The sequence below is a fragment of the Rhipicephalus microplus genome, chromosome 1 (assembly GCF_043290135.1).
Source record: "Rhipicephalus microplus isolate Deutch F79 chromosome 1, USDA_Rmic, whole genome shotgun sequence".
Lineage (NCBI taxonomy): Eukaryota > Metazoa > Arthropoda > Arachnida > Ixodida > Ixodidae > Rhipicephalus > Rhipicephalus microplus.
This window is the reverse complement of record NC_134700.1, coordinates 275,793,466-275,812,040: the sequence shown is the minus strand read 5'-3', so window position 1 is coordinate 275,812,040 and position 18,575 is coordinate 275,793,466. Positions and strand designations below refer to the sequence as shown.

The 18,575-nt window shown below is 47.5% G+C and overlaps 1 protein-coding gene across 4 annotated transcripts in view; it reads right to left on the bottom strand.

Moving 5' to 3' along the window:
• LOC119165123 (uncharacterized) overlaps nucleotides 1–18,575 on the bottom strand; it is a 293,343-nt gene that overhangs the window by 29,618 nt on the left and 245,150 nt on the right. For all 4 annotated transcript variants that reach the window (XM_075895155.1, XM_075895161.1, XM_075895152.1 and 1 more), the window contains exon 2: nucleotides 13,766–14,005. In XM_075895155.1, coding sequence (XP_075751270.1) covers nucleotides 13,766–14,005 — 240 coding nt within the window. The remainder of the gene's footprint in view (nucleotides 1–13,765; nucleotides 14,006–18,575) is intronic.

Sequence of the window (18,575 nt, the reverse complement as noted above, 5' to 3'; positions counted from 1 at the left end):
GCGGACACCGTTTGGCAAGGTAACCGCTTACGTCACGGGGCCCGTTTCCAGGGCGGGCGATTTGAAGTGCAATAACGCCGTGCGAATCACTGAAACGCGGTCTTACCTGGAAATGAGCATTTCCTTTGTACGATACGTAGGGTTAGCCATCCCCCTTCTGAAAATATCTTGCGAGGACTGTGCGTGCGTGTGTGCGTACACACGCATGCACACGCGCACGCGGATCCGTGACAGATGACACGCACATTTCGCAAACTTCCGTTGAGAAAGGATGCATATAGATAGTGAAAGAGTCATCCCGGCTGCGGCGGCTACATTTCCGATGGAGCCGGAAATGTTGTAGGCCCGTGTGCTCAGATTTGGGTGCACGTTAAAGAACCCCGGGTGGTCGAAATTTCCGGAGTCCTTCCCTACGGCGTCTCTCATAATCATATGGTGGTTTTGGGACGTTGAACCCCACATATCAATCAAATCAATCAATAGTAAAAGAGTATAGGCCAACAGTCTGCAAAATTTTTAGTAAGGAATTCCTTATCAATACAACTGATGTTCTTATAAAGATATTGATCTATTTTCTACCTGCCTGGCTCGCTAAAACACGTGATCCAAAAACCTATACGCCGCGAATATCACCCCCCCCCCTTTCCGCACCTCTAACCCTTGCCGTTTTTTTTTCGTTAATTTTTTAGTAATCCTGTAATAACAAACCGTGAGAATCTCTTCCTTGTTCAATTAGCAGCCCATTATATAACCTCGAGCACGTATGCACACGATGCTGTTTTCTTCTTCACCGAGGCCCATTTACGAAAACGCGTAAATGTGCCTGCACGATCCGGCCTAACTTTAACCAAAAACATGCACGAAGCATTAAAAACAAGAAAGCTAAACTTTATTCTTTAAAAACGCGCATCGAAATGCAAGACACGCATGACCATTTAAGCCTGAAAACCTTCAAATACGAGAAAAAGGAGGACGTGTGCTGAATGGTAATTTTTTTTTTCCCTTAAAGTATGAGCCGGCTGGTCGAGGATGCATGCACCCATGCTGGATGAAATGCTTGCGAAGCGGGAAGTTTGCCAAATTAAACAAAAAAAAAACAGCACCGCATGCATGGCCGCGAGCCAAGTGTGTGCACGGCTACCTCGCTCGCCGAATCCTAGACGCTGATTTAGCATTGGCTGACAGCGCTAAGTGGTAAAACACCGCGTTAGCGCAATCCTGACGTGTCGAGCACGCGCTATGCAAGCTCGTACGCAGTTACGTGCCGCGGGGGGTCGCGGTCCGGCTCACTGGCCGGGGACACCAACACGCACCGGGAGCCACTCCTATCATATCATGAAATTTGCTCGCACTATAAGTTATTTAGAAAGGAATTCCCCTCACCTCACTCAGCACTAAATAAAGCACAACAATTAACGCTTCGACTGCTGCAAACGCACAGTTACCCCAGCCCCTATATCTGCAGCAAATACCTACCATATATAAGGCCAGAATGCCCCAAATGCCAAAATTCAAGGTGCGATTTAAATCACATGCTGTGGCAGTGTCCCGTGCTAAACGCTAGCTTCGGGTCCCCTGCCACCGAGGACGACTGGTTCAACCACCTCGGGAGCCCCGACAGGGCCCTTCAACACCAGGCCGTCCAGAAGGCCCAAAAGGTGGCTGGCGAGCTCCGACTCCCAGTCCCCACATGGGCGGAGCCACCGGGCTGGCCCCCGTAAGGGGTGCCCAGTCCCCTTCAGGACCTTTATTAAAGTTAATTCTCTCTCTCTCTCGTACGCAGTCGAGCGTATAGATGGATGGATGGATGTATATGGCTGTACCCTTTAGATCGGGCGGTGGCTAGCGCCACCAAGCCGTAATACTTAATGAAACAAAAACTAGATTTTTTTTTCCCCTTAAATAGTGAGGTTGAGGAGTCGTATACTTTGCAGCGAAGGGTTCAATTTTCACTCGTGCCTTGACTTTAGCCGCCAATCAGATAACCTATCTAACCTCAGACAGCGCCACCAAGCGTCACGTGAAGCCCACGTGCAAACATGAAGCTTGGCCACGATAGTGCGCGCACATGATACAGGAGAGCCCTATACACGAAACAGAACGGCCTCGCACATAATTCGGCTGACGTATACGTTAGGGGAATCTGCTTGTTCCCGAGCTGAGCCCATTTCAGTTGTAGGCTCCCAAACCACGCGCGCAAATACTTTAGCGTATGTCACACGAAGTTCGTCACGATTGAGCAGAACGGCCAATTTATGGCTGGATGCGCAAGCCGCTCGTGTATTCACTCGCTTCGCTATACGTTCCAGTGAAATCCAACTTGGCGCAAGATTCGTAACATGCGACTTGCGTATGCAGCTACTCTCACACTCAAGGCGAGCATGATGTATAGTGCCCGCCGTTATGCGTCAGAAGAATGCATAGAATAAGGAAAAAGAAATCTAGGAGGGATAGGGTACCTTGACGCACGCTTTGTTTGCACGCATCGACGTAAGGGCTGACTGTCGCGAATTCCCCGTGATTTCACTAGCCTCGGCGAGGCAACCATACCCACTTTCGTTGACGCCGTTCTTTTACAACTAGTACCTCCAAACAGCGCGTGGTGCCTCCTCAGTAGGCCCCTGCAGCACCTGCAATGTACCTTGTCACCAAAGGCTCCCTAGGCGCAGCCCCCCCCCCCCACTCCCCCTAAAATGCAATGTCTAAGTTGCGACGTCAGCTTTTGTACTCCCGCGCAACTGCCCGAAAAGAAGGTGATCATTCCCTCCGTTGAAGTGGTGCAAGTACAGCGAGCCGGCCAATGGTATGCTGCTTGCCTATCACGTGATCGGGCCTATTCCTCCCTCAAATGTTTTAAAGGAGGATGGTCAGTAACGCGACGCCTCCTCCCAGTTTTCCTTTTCTTTTTTTTTAAACCTCCGTCTATAATGTCTAGCACAGCACTTCGAGTGAAATACTAGAATGTGTTTCGATCGATCTACATGAATCACAAGTGAATGCTTCTTGGTGCGGTTGCCCTTCGACCTGCCGAACGTTCACCGGAACGCGACAGCATTTAAAGGCGAACCGTCGACAGCCCCACTCCCGGATACAAGTATCCGCATGATGAATCGTTATCACCGAGCTCATTTTAATGCGGAGTTGTGTACCGAGCGGGTGTCCAAATTAACGAAAAAACGGCGACCGTCCGCGCTCTGTTATAGAAGCCTTGCAGGAAAAGGACAAAAAAAAATAAAGAAGGAAGAAACCAACCGGGTACGAATTTGCGGAGTCGGGGAACGAAACGGCGGAAAAAATTTGCCATTCTGTGGGCGCAGCCTTCGAGTCGTATACTGCGGCGGCGGCGTCCGCCCCGAAGCCACGCTGCGTCCATTAGAATCGCCCATCTGCCGCTTTCCTTTTCCCCCGCCTTTGTCACGAGCGGGCGCATCGCCGTTGTCGTTTTTATGTCGCGCGCGCACATCGCACCGGAACCTGATCGCGCTGGTAAACACGTATATATACCGTTTCCTCTCGGATTTAACCGCACGGCACTTGCGTTCTCGTCTGGTCATTCCACTTCGCAAGTGAGGCAAGAGCCATATCAATCAAAACGGGACCAACCAACGTCAGACGTTCGTCGAAAGCGCCACGAAAATACTGGGTATACAAAACTACAAAACTCATAATGACCTTCTCCGTGCACACTGCTGCTTTGACGACACGCTCTCGCGTGACTCGAAGTCCTGCCGGTGCACGCCCCAGATGCAACCCGTATATACAGGGCACCCCCCCCCTCCCCCCTGTGGTTACGTGTCTGAAGCATGGTATGATACTATTCATAACTGATTGTTGTTGTTATGTGGGGTTTATCGACCCAAAGCCACCATATGATTATGAGAGACGCCGTAGTGGAGGGCTCCGGAAATTTTGACCACCTGGGGTTCTTTAACGTGCACCCAAATCTGAGCACACGGGCCTACAACATTTCCGCCTCCACCGGAATGCAGCTGCCGCAGCCGGGATTCGATCCCGCGACCTGCGAGTCAGCAGCCGAGTACCTTAGCCACTAGACCACCGCGGCGGGGCTATTCGTAACTGATGTACCTCGTACATGTACTAATTGAGGGTTTATATCCTTATGACGTCATGCGGACTGTTCGCGTCACGAATGGTGCCGAGAGGACGCGAAACGCTGCGAGAGAGAGAGAGAGAGAGAGAGAGAGAGGAAGAAATATTCTCGTTCTATGTACTTTCAGATGTCACTTTAACAAAAGCCCCTTAATGTGATCCATGATGAGGCCAGATAGTGTGCCTCGTTTCTGGGCGCGGTTACATCCGAGAGAGTGCGGTAGGTGCGCCAAGGCTCGGAGCTTGGCGCACAGCGATGAGAACTTTTTTTTGTATTATTTACAACTGAACCAAAGTTGCGCGGTCGTGCCAAGAGGAAATCGCGCCCGAGCACGGCGCTTTTCCTTGAATCTATCCGGCATACGCGACGCACTCTGGCGGACAAAATAGAAGGAAGATGGAAGAGGTGAGAGGGTGAGAACCGTCGTAGGAATCGTACAGAAAGAATACCGCGCTGACGAAAAGGAAAACAAAGTGCAAGTAGACAAATGAGCTGAGAGGCACGTGTCCTCGACAGAAGTATGCCCATGAACGGCGAAGAAATGGGGACAAACAGGTGGTCCGAGTTTCTGCGTAGCGCAGAATGCAGCTCGAATCCCCTGCTTGCACTGCTTTTATAGACAATGAAGTATCGATTGGGCCACTGCGTGTTTTCTTGTCGGAATACGCTGTGTATGTTTTTCAGCTAACAATGATCGCCTCTACGCGGGTGAAGCCGCGCGGTCGTTTTCGACACGAAAATTAGATATTTGTGGAGTGATTCGAGAATATCACTGCAGATGCATTATTGTCGCATACATACGCGGCAACGCACATCATCATCATCATCATCATCATCATCATCATCATCATCATCATCATCCTGACTACGTCCACTGCAGGACAAAGGCCTCTCCCATGTTCCGCCAGTCAACTCGGTCCTGTGCTTGCTGCTGCCAATTTATACCCGCAAACTTCTTAATCTCATCTGCCCACCTCAGAACCTTCTGTCTCCCCCTAACCCGCTTGCCTTCTCTGGGAATCCAGTTAGTTACCCTTAACGACCAGCGGCTATCCTGTCTACGCGCTACAAGCCCGGCCCATGTCCATTTCCTCTTCTTGATTTCAACTATTATATCCTTAACACCCGTTAGTTCCCTAATCCACTCTGCTCTCTTCTTGTATCTTAAGGCAAGGCACTTGGTTGCATAAAAATGCTTCCCGCAGGCAAATCGTGTTACCGTATACGGCTGTTACGCAAAAAGTATTTGCGCTATTAACGCGATAACATCACAGAGTTCATTACGTTAAAATTCCAGTATCACTGTCGCTGGTTGTGAGCGAAAATAGAGTGTTATCCATGAGCGAAACTTCGATATCAACGCAAGTAAGCAAACAATTAAAAATCTCCCTTTCGAGGGGGAATGGAACCAACGCCTTTTTGTATACTTTTGGTAAGCAGATGTTCTACGATGAAGCAATGCCAACGCTTGAAAACGCCAAAAAAAAAAGTGAGTTGAGCAACGAGTGAGTGGTCAGGTTCAAAGCTGACCATTAATTACAAAGGGTGCAGTTGCGCAGGCGCGCGTGGTGCCTCATAGACACGAGGTGGGCACTTCACCGATTAGCAAAGGCAGGAAACGTGGCGTAGTGGGCACTTGGAAACTGTACTTAGAAATGACCCAATGATTCACGCACAAAAGTTCCTTGTCTTGCGGCAAAGTTGAAGGCGATGTGCATGGGGCCCCATAACGCTTTCGCGTTCTGTCCTTTAAGGCGTATACCTCAATCATCATCCAATCTTTTACGAGTTTCAATTTAGCATTGCCGCATGCGTCTGCACTTTTCTCGAACAGTATGTAGCCAGTAGTCACAACAGCAAAGTACCCATTAATAGCGTAGCTGTTAAGGAAAGATGGCACGGTAGGATGACGGTCGAAGAGAAAATAAGATGACTCAACAGCTTTGAGGCAGCGAGGGCGTCATTTATAAAAACGACACGACACAACCGAAGTAATTACGGGAATCTCCACTAAGGAAAGTGCATGCTCTCGCTCGACGTTGACGGAATGACCCCGAAGAAACGCTATAGCGCAAGTCCAAGGCTTCTTTTGACGCACCTCTTTATAGTATACACCCATCGTGGCCTGCAATAACGAAGGGTGTACTAATAGGCCACCATTCTTCGACCACTTTCGGAGGCCAAGCACGCATTGGGGCACACGTTATACTACGATGGTATACAGAGTTAAACGACCGTCTCTGGACAGTCACGAGGCGCAAACACGACCATTGTCGGTTCGACCGTGTATTGCCTTTCCAGCTAGTAATTAAATCAACAGTCATCGCAAATCTGCAGTCGCTGCGAAGGTATACTGAGGGTATAATGTTAAGCTGAGTAGAACTCAACCTAATTAGATCGCAGGTCTAGACGCAATGGACTGTTTAGAATGTTAAGCTGAGTAGAACTCAACCTAATTATAATTAAATCGCGGGTCTAGACGCAATGGACTGTTGAGAGAACGCAGGGCAGGTCAGATATCACTTGCCAGCCTTTTCTAAAGACTTCCGAGCACTGCCTTAAGAGCCTTAGCGAGCGCGCCACCGTAACATCTCTTTCACCACGTCGCCCTCGCGTCCTCCGCTTATAATTATCGCGGTTATCTCCAGATCAAGGAGGGTCGCCGCTCGGCTATAGCTCGCACGCTGGCCTGTAGCAAAAGGTACACGCACCCCGAGACACAGCGGCGCCGGGGACAAAAGATCGAGGCAGCCAGTCTCGGCTTCCCTTTTTCTTCCGCGCGTTCTGGTACTGCGCTGCAGCCCCGCGGGGGCCTCATTCACTGCACCGAGACGTGATCATCACGATCTCGATACTTGACCAAGGCTACAGCACGCGAGGCGCATCTTTCCGTGCGCCGGAAGCTTGAACACAGAAGCGATTGATTGATTGATATGCGGGGTTTAACGTTCCAAAACCACCATATGATTATGAGAGACGCCGTAGTGGAGGGCTCCGGAAATTTCGACCACCTGGGGTTCCTTAACGTGCACCCAAATCTGAGCACACGGGCCTACAACATTTCCGCCTCCATCGGAAATGCAGCCGCCGCAGCCGGGATTTGAACCCGCGACATGCGGGTCAGCAGCCGAGTACCTTGGCCACTAGACCACCGCGGCGGGGCTCGAACACAGAAGCGAGTTTCCTGTCACACAAAAATGAGATAAATTATGTCTCAATAGTGAAAACAGGTGTATAGACGCCATGACTAAACAGCCAAATGCAGCTTAATTGGCGATGCATGATAAGAGAACATTTCAACTATAACGAAAAGCGAGACTCGGTGTAGAGGCCGTCAACCGAGTATTCTTCGCGAGTAGAACTTAATTACGAGGTAAGAACCTGACCCTTAGAAAAATGGCGACCTGATTTCCCTGACTTCGCTCCAAAATGCAAGGTTCGGTAGGTTATTATTGTTATTATTGTTACTTGATTAGGGTAAACAAAAACGCACAAGAAAGAAACACGCCTTGTATAGGCCGACTTAAAAAATTATTTGTCTCCTCCTTAGAACCGACTGCATAACTCGCGGACTAATTCTAGTGTTAAAGCAGCTAAATTAGATAATCGTTCATTTCATATGATGATATCGATTTAGTGCGTGCAGCAGCTAAGCCTGGAGCAACTAAGATTTGCTTTCTTTTCCTGCTCTCTCTTAATGGTTTTAATGATCATTATTGTTAAGCTGTGCTGCTGCTTGTATATTGGGTGAAAAGTATAATATTTCCAACCATACTGCTACTTTACAAAAAAAACTCCCAAGCATTTCCCCGAGGGTGAACATGGTTAAGTGCGAATACACGGGGTGATGCTATGAGGGGTATTTATTAATTCGCACTATTATATTTATTAATCACACTATGGTGCCTTTATGGTGTAATGGTTCCTGGGAATCGCAATTTGATCACACGGGGGAGTTTACGTTAACTCACTGGCGAATGCCAACGGATTTTAACTTTACTCCCCCTCACGACCCGCTCTCGACGGGAGACTGAGAGAGAAGGCGGGCGCGCGAGAGAGAGGGGTGCGCGCGCAGCTGCAGCGAGCGAGGAGAGCGGAGGAGCGAGCGAAGGGGGAGGGGGTATAAGGCGCGTTACTGACACCGATATCAGCGTCGCGTCCGTGGCTTATTCGGTAGAGCGTCGCGCTGCGGCCCGCCAAGTCCTCTTTCTTTTAAAGATAGAGAGAAGACTGCGGACGCCGCCGACGGCGGTGGATGGTTTGGGGTCGCTTATAAAGTGTATTCACACTTAAAATAATTTGAGCGCAAAGACACGACACATTCACGCACACACACACCCAGGCATCAAACACACACAACGCTCTAACGGACAAGTTCAACGCACAAGTTATTTTACACATGATACTGCTGCTTATGTAAACATGTCGACTATTTTGTGCATCTCTCTCTCTCTCACGCAAGCGAGCGCGCGCGCACACACACACACACACACACACACACACAAACAAGCGGGCGCGCGCACGCAGAGTAGTTTTTTACAGCCGCCATATTGCCAGCACACTGAATATGCGACACGTATTCCTCGGTCGTGTACGCCTCGCACAGTGTCTAAACGTCAAGCTGTATTACCTTATCTACCGGTAATCTCCACGCTGCGATAAGACTTCGCCGGCGGCCTCATCAACACGTTACGATCGGTCATAACAAGATATAGGTTCGCGCGCAATAGCCAAACGAAACAGCCCTATACGACGTCCGCAGTGGAAAGAGGAATGCGCTACTTCTGCTGTGCTTTCCTTACTCCTATTGGCTCCTCCGTCAGACAGTGCGGCGGCCCTATCACGTGGTTTCAAACGACCGACTGTATAGCGCTCGTAACATAAAGGCGATAAGCAGATCCGACCCTAACGGTATTTGCATCATGTATCTACCGGTACATAATGCAAATACCGTTAGGCTCGGAGTGCTTACGGCACACGCGACTGCATAGACTGGACACGTCTCGTCGACTCCGCCCTCCGTCTGGACTCTCTCGACTCGAGACAACGGTGCTTTGCCGACTATGGCTTGGTGTCGCCTTCACCAAAGCTTTCGCCTTCCGAATCGGCATGGAAGACAGTGCTGCTTGGGATCATTGCGGCAGCGATGAAACTATAGAGCACGTTCTCTGTCGCTGCCCTCGTTACAGCGTGCACAGACGGCAACTAGCTGCTGCGTTAGCTCGCCTTGATGACAGACCTGTGTCTGAACAATGAGTGCTTGAGAGGCGACATGATTTGTGTGCTCACAGAAAATCAGTGAAGGCCTTACTGAACTTTTTGCGTGGCAGCGGCCTATTGTATAGACTATAGCACCCCAGCCCCCCCCCCTTTTTTTTTCTTGCGCGCGTCTAATTCCCTCTTCACTTTCTTTCCCACCTTTCTTCCCCATTCCCCCTTCCCTTAGTGCAGGGTAGCAAACCGGATGCTCCATCTTCTGGTTAACCTCCCGGCCTTTCCCTCATTTTATTCTCTCTCTCTCTCTATCTACTGGTACAAAAAAAAAGGAAGCGGCTATAGATGAAGAAACCTTAAGCGATACTAGCAGACACACAATGAAAGAAAAAAGCCGACGGGGACAAACAATGATCCTTCAATAGCCTTGAAAGATGTAAACGTTCAGGCACTCCGTACAGCTGGTAAACCAACGAAGCTGAACCGCGAGGTCGCCCCGTGTTCATCACGAGCTGGATCACTTTTCGAAGTGTCTTCTGCTGTAGCTTGAGATTTCTGTATTGCCCCATACGAGAAATACTTGCTTCAAATTGTGCGTTTGTTGACATTAGGTTAAAAATATTCCGAAAACATAAAAAAAAATTATGAGTAGCGATTCAGATGGCAGCGGGCATCATTCCTTTATCTATTACGCCGATAAAACCTCAAAAGAAAAAACAAGGAGACCTTACGTGGTAGTGTATGCTATCGTTGCTTCTTGGTTAGAGTTTCTGTGCGATCACGGACTGCCACATTTTCGTATACCTAGACATGTGCAGCTCCACGGTAAAACAAAAGGAAAATGATGCATCAGTTACAAAAAATCTTCGAACGTCCATAAACGACTGACATCCTGTGAAAGCTGCCTTTGGTGATGTGCGTTGTTGACTCATGTTTACTCGTGCGTTCATCGAAGCAACAAATTGGACATGTTCTTGACATTGCAGCTTCCAATAGGAACGAAAAGGTGAGACGAAAACTGCATGCACACACTGAGTTGTCCGAGTTTCTACTTTGCGTTCTATTTTACAATATCAATAATCTACGTCCAACGACAGAGGTTTCCTGGACACTATAGATGGGTTTGCAGAAGAGCTGGACTCTCGCTTGGCCTCGGAACACAGCGTCTAATAAAAGATTTCATCCGGCAGTATAGCTTTAACGCGTTCTACAATAACTTAGAAGCGTCGCGTTTCATTAGAGCGAAACCTCCCATAACAAGTGGAGCCCGTGTCCCTAACATTTGTGGTCAAGAGCATACACTGAGGCAGAAAAAAAAAATGTAGGACGCACGTTCACCGCAAAACAAAAAAGAAAGAAAAGGAGCATAACAATTTTAGCAATCTAGGCACGAACGAAGTCACGGAATGGCAAATGCAGTGCTTATACGACGTTCCCACAACCTACTTTAAGGTTGCAGCTGATTTCAGGCCGCATACATTATACCAGCGGACCTCAATTATATCAGCTTCATTTTATTTCTCAATGTATCTCTATTTATTTTCTTGCTTTTTCCTGAACGCGTATGTTATTCCTACGGACTGTGTTCCCAGCTGTCAGAACACAAACGGTAGCGAAAGAATGGAACGCCCGACAAATCGTATCTCCCGTCGACTAGTGTACTCCTCGCTTCCTCACCTGTCGCTGTGAACTCAAAGCGAGCTTTCTCGCATGGGGCGCTACGCACTTCCTACATACCGTCACCATGCACTTCCCGCTACGATTTCGCTGCTTCTCAATGAGACGCCCTCACACACCGCTGTCGCCGTCACAATGCGTTGGAGACATTTATGTTCTATATCGCGTGCTCATACAGCTCATCGGCTGAGACAAATGTTCTATTCTACTCGGCACCTGAAGTGAACGATGCCCAGATATTTCTCTTATAGTATCCTATATCCAGCTTGCAGTAGAACAAGGCGTTGATTTTAAATAGTCGACAAACACATCTCCGCCATACGCGTGCGACACAACCGTCAATGGGAGACGTACATATGCGAACATTGTTTTACTCACGTTATTATAAGCGAACGCCGCACATGTGTGTACCTGTGTACGAATGACTGCGTCTTTGAGCGGATCTCTTAAAGCTCGAGGTAAAACGGGAGAAGGTTACACTATCCGCGTAAAACTTAAGAACCAGCGAATCTAGCTGGTTGATCCTAGATGCGTAACTCGGTCTTCTTGTCTGATGCTAGGTCTTTCCCTGGCGTAGAAAGAGTAGAGTCGAACCACATTCACCCGCGCCCATAATCGCACGTGCGCCGAGGAGCAGCCATAGAGTTTCTCAAAATTAACTAGAGGGCACTCTGGCGCTGCGATCGTTCAGAGACCATGGGAATGATGGGTATAGTACACACATTTGCCTAGTCTCCGTACTTGCGGGCGGCGAATCGTACTTGCGGCTTCGTTTATTGCTGGTTATGGTTTCGTTTTAAAGAAAAGAACGAACCCTTTTGAACTTCGTGACCTGATTTGAAAAGGTAAGACGAAAAAAAAAAACAGGGTGGTGAAGCGCAATCGCTGAACATTTGCTGATTTTTGTTTTGTGAGAAAAAAAACTTTAAGCCACATGAACACACACGGAGCCAAAGGCAGGCCAGAAGTACGAAGATTAGACAAATCCGTGTACTACCCATCATTCCCATGCTCGTTGAAGCGCCGTGCGTTGCAGCTCCCATAGACACTAGCGCCAGAGTTCCCTCTAGTAAGTATTTCAGGAAACTCTACGGGAGCAGCCACCGCCGCGCCCCCAGACGGAGACCATCCGCGCAGCCTCCGCGCCGAGTTTGTTTGCCGGGGTGGCGCGAGCAGAGTACTAGCGACGAAAAGTCCACGCTATAGGTTCGCACGTAACTTTCTCGCGCTAGAGTTTGGACATTCTGGCATGGTCTGTGACACTCTGTGGTTCGACTCTACCCTGTCTACGCCAAGGAAATGCCTAGAATTAGCCAAGAAGGCTACGTTAAATTCCTTATATCGACCGGCTACGCCATTTTGGTAAGCTTTACTAGGCCGGTGAATACGCCTTCCTTTTTTTTTTTCTTTATCGTCTACGTAAGCTTCAGTTTAGATTATTTGCCCTCTGTCATAACACGGTTTTAAACCCCCAAATCTTTTTATATGACTATCCACCCGAACCACAAGCGAGCCACCATTTATATTTAAGCACAACATTGTCATCGGGAACATGCTGATTGATTTCAAGTCAGAATTAAAAATTTTATAATTTCAAGAATCCTTACACGGCACCATATGTCGTGACCGAAACGCATGAACAGGGAATCACCATAAAAAAAAAGGGGGACAATACTAACGCTCACTAACATTTTCCATTCATATTTCCTTCATCACACGCTATATTCTGTCAGCACTTTCACCTGCGTGCCCAGTCATCTGGAAACTTCTTTCCCTTTACATATCCCATCTTTCAATCTTACTGTTCTGTATCTGTTCTCCTCGTTCTAAAAGTAGTATACAGGGGCGCTGTGCCCATGACGGCGCAAATTGTCAGCCTGCTATTTCGATATTTATCCTTTGCATATAAGTTTTCTTTAATAATCCAGATAGGCATGCTCCTTTTAAGCCATACGAAATGTCACGTTCGGCAGTTTGAAAATAAATAAATAAATAGATAAACAAATAAATAAATAAATAAATAAATGAATAGCCAGTTTCTCGCCGTGAAAAACGTCGGACTACGAAGTTGTGAGCGCGTTAGCGCACGTCATTGAGCATCATCACCATGACCGTTTTAAGCACTATAATCAACTTCATCTTTTCGTTTCAGTTATTTCCCTTTATTCACCTCCTCTCGTCACGTGACCCACTACTACCAAATGAGAGAGAGAGAAAAAGAGAGAAGGCGCCAAACTCTCCCGCGCTATGAGTTAAACTGGACGAAAAGCGCAAATATAGGATTATTATTATTATTATTTGATTTGCATACACAAATACACAAGGACACAGAGGAAAGAGGGAAAGAGCAAGCTGGCAACTGCCACTTGGAGGGGGACAACGCCTGGTTTCTCTTTCGGGAAGAGGGAAGAAACAGGGGAAACAAAGATTACTTTACTCACTTTTACTTTTTTATCCCATACTTTTATTCAGTACAATACAGTGCAAGTAAAAAATTGATATAATACAGAAGGAGGTCCCAAAGTAAAAACTGTCAGGGGGACCTCCTGTAAATTCATGTATAAAAATATAGAACAAAAATTGGCAACTAAGGAGAGAGGGAAGAAAGAGGAAAGAAGATGAGGAAGGGGGAAAATGACGAAGACTTCGACGAGTATGAGTAAAAAAAACATCAAATAAAAATAATAAAAAAGAAAAATGAAGAAACGAACAATTAACGCGGGCGCGTTTTATAATACTGAATTACCAACTGGCCCAACTGACCTCCGTTCGACGTTGACGTGCACCTCGCGTCCGTCGGGCAACGCGAGGTGCAGGTCCATGCGCCCTTCGAGCAGGTCGTCGATGGCGCAGTCGTCGCTCAGCGCCCGGCCGGCACCCGGCGGGCAGCTCGCCACCGACCCGTTGCCCGTCGCCCGCAGCGCCTGCCCGATGGAGGAGGAGGACGGGCCGCCGGCGAGGCTCCGGGGAGGCGCCGGCGCCGCGCTCTTCTTGGCGCGAGACCTGCACACGGGGAAGAACAACGGCGTCAATCGATCGATCGAGATCAATTGGAGTTTGATTACACGGTTACAAAGGCTTCACGCAGAGATACCGATACAGACTGGTCGCTGCTTACTACATACATCTCGAAATCCAGGAAGCAACTATATATATTGATGAACAGTGAGCGAGTACGCGATGTCACAGCTTTCCTCCGAGACGTCTATAATTAGCACAATTGCTTGATAATTAGCACACACCCAGCTATATAGCCACAGAAAGGCACGAACTAGTTAATTAAGACAACGACACTTGGTAATTGTAAAACAACGTCGCATACAACTATACAAGTCGAAGGCACAGTTCACTAAAACACAAACATTGTGTTTTAGTGAACTGTGTTTTAGTGAATTGTGAATACAGACAACTATCAGGGGGTGCGGTCCCTTATATTTCACTCTCGCAGAAGCAATTACCACGAGTATGAGAGAGAGAGATTGGATATTCCTGCAGTATTGTATAAATAAAATAAAAATAAATAAATAATTCACTTCATGCTAATCGATGGCGCGCAAGCACGTTCTAAGTAAATTGTCCAGGCCGTACGGACGAAGTGAAAGTGAACGGACCGGCAAAGCGCACGTCAGGCCGCCCACGCATTAAAGCGCATATGCAGCGGCCGCAAGCACACGGACACCCATCACTCTTGCAGTGAGACACACATGTACACACACGTAGTATATCCTTCAAAGGCAGTCTCACACGCGCAGCATCTGAGAGTACGCGAGCACTCCACCGAATGCATACGGTCACTCAGGGTTGGGAAAACAAACCTCTTAGAGCAGCAAGAAAGTTCACAACTTCCATAACCACCGCTGGGTACATACATTATACGCTCGGTACAACTGTACGCTGAGCAGGAGCTGAGCACGACGACTACTGGCGCAGTCAGTCACCGCAGTCGACGCGCCGAACATTCCACGTCCTTGAAAGCTGCCCGACGATCCCTCGCTCGCGGACGTGAAATGCCGAGACACTGCGGCCAGCTAGCTATACAGAGAAAAAAATAAAGACGGAGAATACGATACCAAGCACGCAGGAGGACGCCTTGCATTTCACTTCCGCTCGCGGGATGGCGACGTTGCCCATATCGAGTGTACGTGCATGCGTCATACGCGAGTTATGGTCAAGCGAGCATCCTGCTAAGTGGTTCTGTCATCGTTTAGGCGTGTGCACGAGAAAGGGGGGGGGGGGGGGGCTGCGCTTTGTTATCCGGAAGGAGGGGAGGCAAAATCTGCCCTCATACATTGCCCCATAGTAATTAAGGGGCGGTGGCGCGACGATAAGCACCCCTAATGAGCAACCCTGCACGCGCCTATACGGTCATCGTTCGCATTTCGAACCGCTCCGATTAGCTCGCGTGGTCATATGCTCGATGTTGTTGCCAAAAAAAAAAAAAAAAAATAGGTTTCAGAAGCGTGAAGAAAACGAACGTTCTAAACCAAATATCCCGCACATATCCCGCACATCTGGATGACTGTATAGTCGGTGCTACGTAGATTGTAGTGTAGCGGTGAAACTTGGACTCTATTGTAGCGGAGAAGCGCCATTTATGCGCGTAAGCGCTTAATGACGCTCCAGCCTCAGACAGCGGAAGCGTACATGGAGGTGGTGGCTGCGTGCTCGGCATACGCCGCCCGATTGTCCTATATAGAATTACTATACGTATACGTAGTCATCACCATCGCAACAAGAAAGGCAAGCTAAACGACAAAACGCGTAGAACAGATACCACGAAGGCTCGCGCACCCAGATCGGTGAATTAGTTCACCGAGTGCAACGCCTAGCTGTGGAGTTGCAAAGAATATGAATACGGCGTTTCAACCATAGGCTGGATATTCCTTCAATGAAGTAGTACGCCCATCAAATTCCCTTTTCTTTTTCTTTTTTTTGATTCCTTCGCCACGGTGACTCAGTGGCTGGCGTGCTCGGCTGCTGACCCGAAGGTCACAATACACACACACACACACACACACACACACACACACACACACACACACACACACACACACACACATATATATATATATATATATATATATATATATATATATATATATATATATATATATACCGGGTTAACTGGCGGAACACGGGAGAGGCCTTTGTCCTGCAGTGGACGTAGTCAGGCTGATGATGATGATATATATATATATATATATATATATAAGATATAACAGACAGTAATGCCAAGGAATGTACAGGGGAAGTAGTTATTAGAACCAATGGAATGTAAATAAGAAGAAAGAAGAAAGAAAAGTGGATGAAAAAATTACCAGCTGTGAGCAGGAAGCAGGTTAGAGCAGGTTAGAGCATCGAACGCGTTATTCGAAGGTCGTAGGTTCGATTCCTGCTCACAGCTGGTAATTTTTTCATCCACTTTTTCTTTCTTCTTTCTTCTTATTTACATTCCATTGGTTCTAATAACTTCCCCTGTACATTCCTTGGCATTACTGTCTGTTATATCTCATTAATATTGTGTTAAAACACGGAAATACGAGCCCTTAGGTATACACCTCTCTCCCATATATATATATATATATATATATATATATATATATATATATATATATATATATATATATATATATATACGATTGGCCAACTGCCTTTGCTAATTATATGAGAACGTCAGAATGAGCCAAAATCATAACCAGTTAATCCTAAATGGCTAAATTCTTTGTCTCTCTTTTATCTCTCTCTCTCTCCTGTTCCTGCTTCCCAGCTTTCTCGCAACTTATTTTTGCGGACAGTAGTAAAATGCGCATCTCTTAATTTCGTCATCTGCATTCCTCCTATCTCGGCAGTTTAGTTTTCCATCCAGGCGATAGCCAGTCGTGTAGAACAGACCTGTTCGCCAGGCTATGCTATGTAGTTGCCTCGTCATCACGCGTATACAGCAAACAAATTTTCTATTAAAAGGCCCAGATATTAATAAAAATGACGTGACCACACATAGACCTATATGCATATTTTGTTGCAAGTATACTCGAGTATCTTATCGATTCTTCATTCAGCTTCCTTAACAATACGGCCACCACGCTGCTCACACATATTTACGTCAACATGTACGCCGTGTTGTAAATGATACGTAGCTGCAGCAGTGCTCCTGAAGACACACGCTTCCGAGAAAAGGCGCACTTTCGCTGCGCTAGCTACGCAACAAAATGGATTGCCGAGCTCAATTACTTCAGTACGTCACATATGTGATAGCACAGAAGGTTGATTGATTGATTGATTGATTGATTGATTGATTGATTGATTGATTGATTGATGTGTGGTTTTTAACGTCCCAAAACCATCATATGAATATGAGAGACGCCGTAGTGGAGGGCTCCAGAAATTTCGACTACCTGGGGTTCTTCAACGTGCACCTACATCTGAGCACACGGGCCTACAACATTTCCGCCTCCATCGGAAATGAAGCCGCCGCCGCCGGGATTTGATCCCGCGATCCCGTACAGAAGATGACGAGCGCATGCGCTGTACGCAAAATCACGGTACAGGCACCGCAAAATTGACCACCGACATATTAGGTGTAGTTACAACGTCATGACACGTCAACCTCTAGAAACGTTTTTTTATGTATGTATACACATTACATGGAATTGTTCGCAGAGAATCGGACACCGCCTAACGCTTAGACAAAGTACACCGACATGCATGCTGCTCATACATGCGTTAATTGCGGCATTTACGATGACATGAACACCCATATATAAGAACTGCCGCAAAGACAGTTGCTGTAAGCTGACCATAACTACACGCACAACGCCACGAGGAAAGAAGACGAAGGAATCTTTAAGAATAAAAAGCCTTTCTTTGCTTTGTTCACACTGAGCAACCATTGTGCTCGTGGTGGGACGTTCAGGAAGAAGACGCCGCCGTGCAGCACGAGCGTTATCACCTCGCATCACACACAGAGAGATGGAAGTCGCGCAAAAGATGGAGAGAAGAAAGGTTGCGAGAAGGTCTGCGGAGGACTCCGTTCAGCAGAAGCATGCATCGGTGATGACTGTTTGCCTTGGGTTTCATGAAGTGAGCCTAGCGAAATTTCGGAAAGGTTAAACGTTGGCGGGGAAACAGCGGTTCGAGATTTTGGCAGCCCTCAGGCGGCAGTGCTCAACAAGCTGCGTGCAGATTGCTAGAATTGACCCCACGAAGATGTGGCACGATGAAGCACACTGTCAGGGTTTCGGCCTCAATGAAAAACGGTGGTGCTATTCTGGACATTGTCGAATTCCGCCATGTCGTCAAATTTCGCTATTGATCGATGCTAATTGGCCAAGTGAGCTGCTATACGACCTCATTGATTGGCTTAAAATGCCACCATTACAAAATTTGACAATACGGCGGAATCAGGCAGTGTCCAGAATAGCACCCCAGTTCTGACGTGGCTGAACAGACTAAACAAAAACAATATTTCTCGCCATTATTCAATAAGTGTCACCAATCGCACCGGCTTACAGTTCTTCGTCGGAAACGAGGTTTGTATGCATACAGAAAGGTTTTCAAAAACAAATGAAGAAAA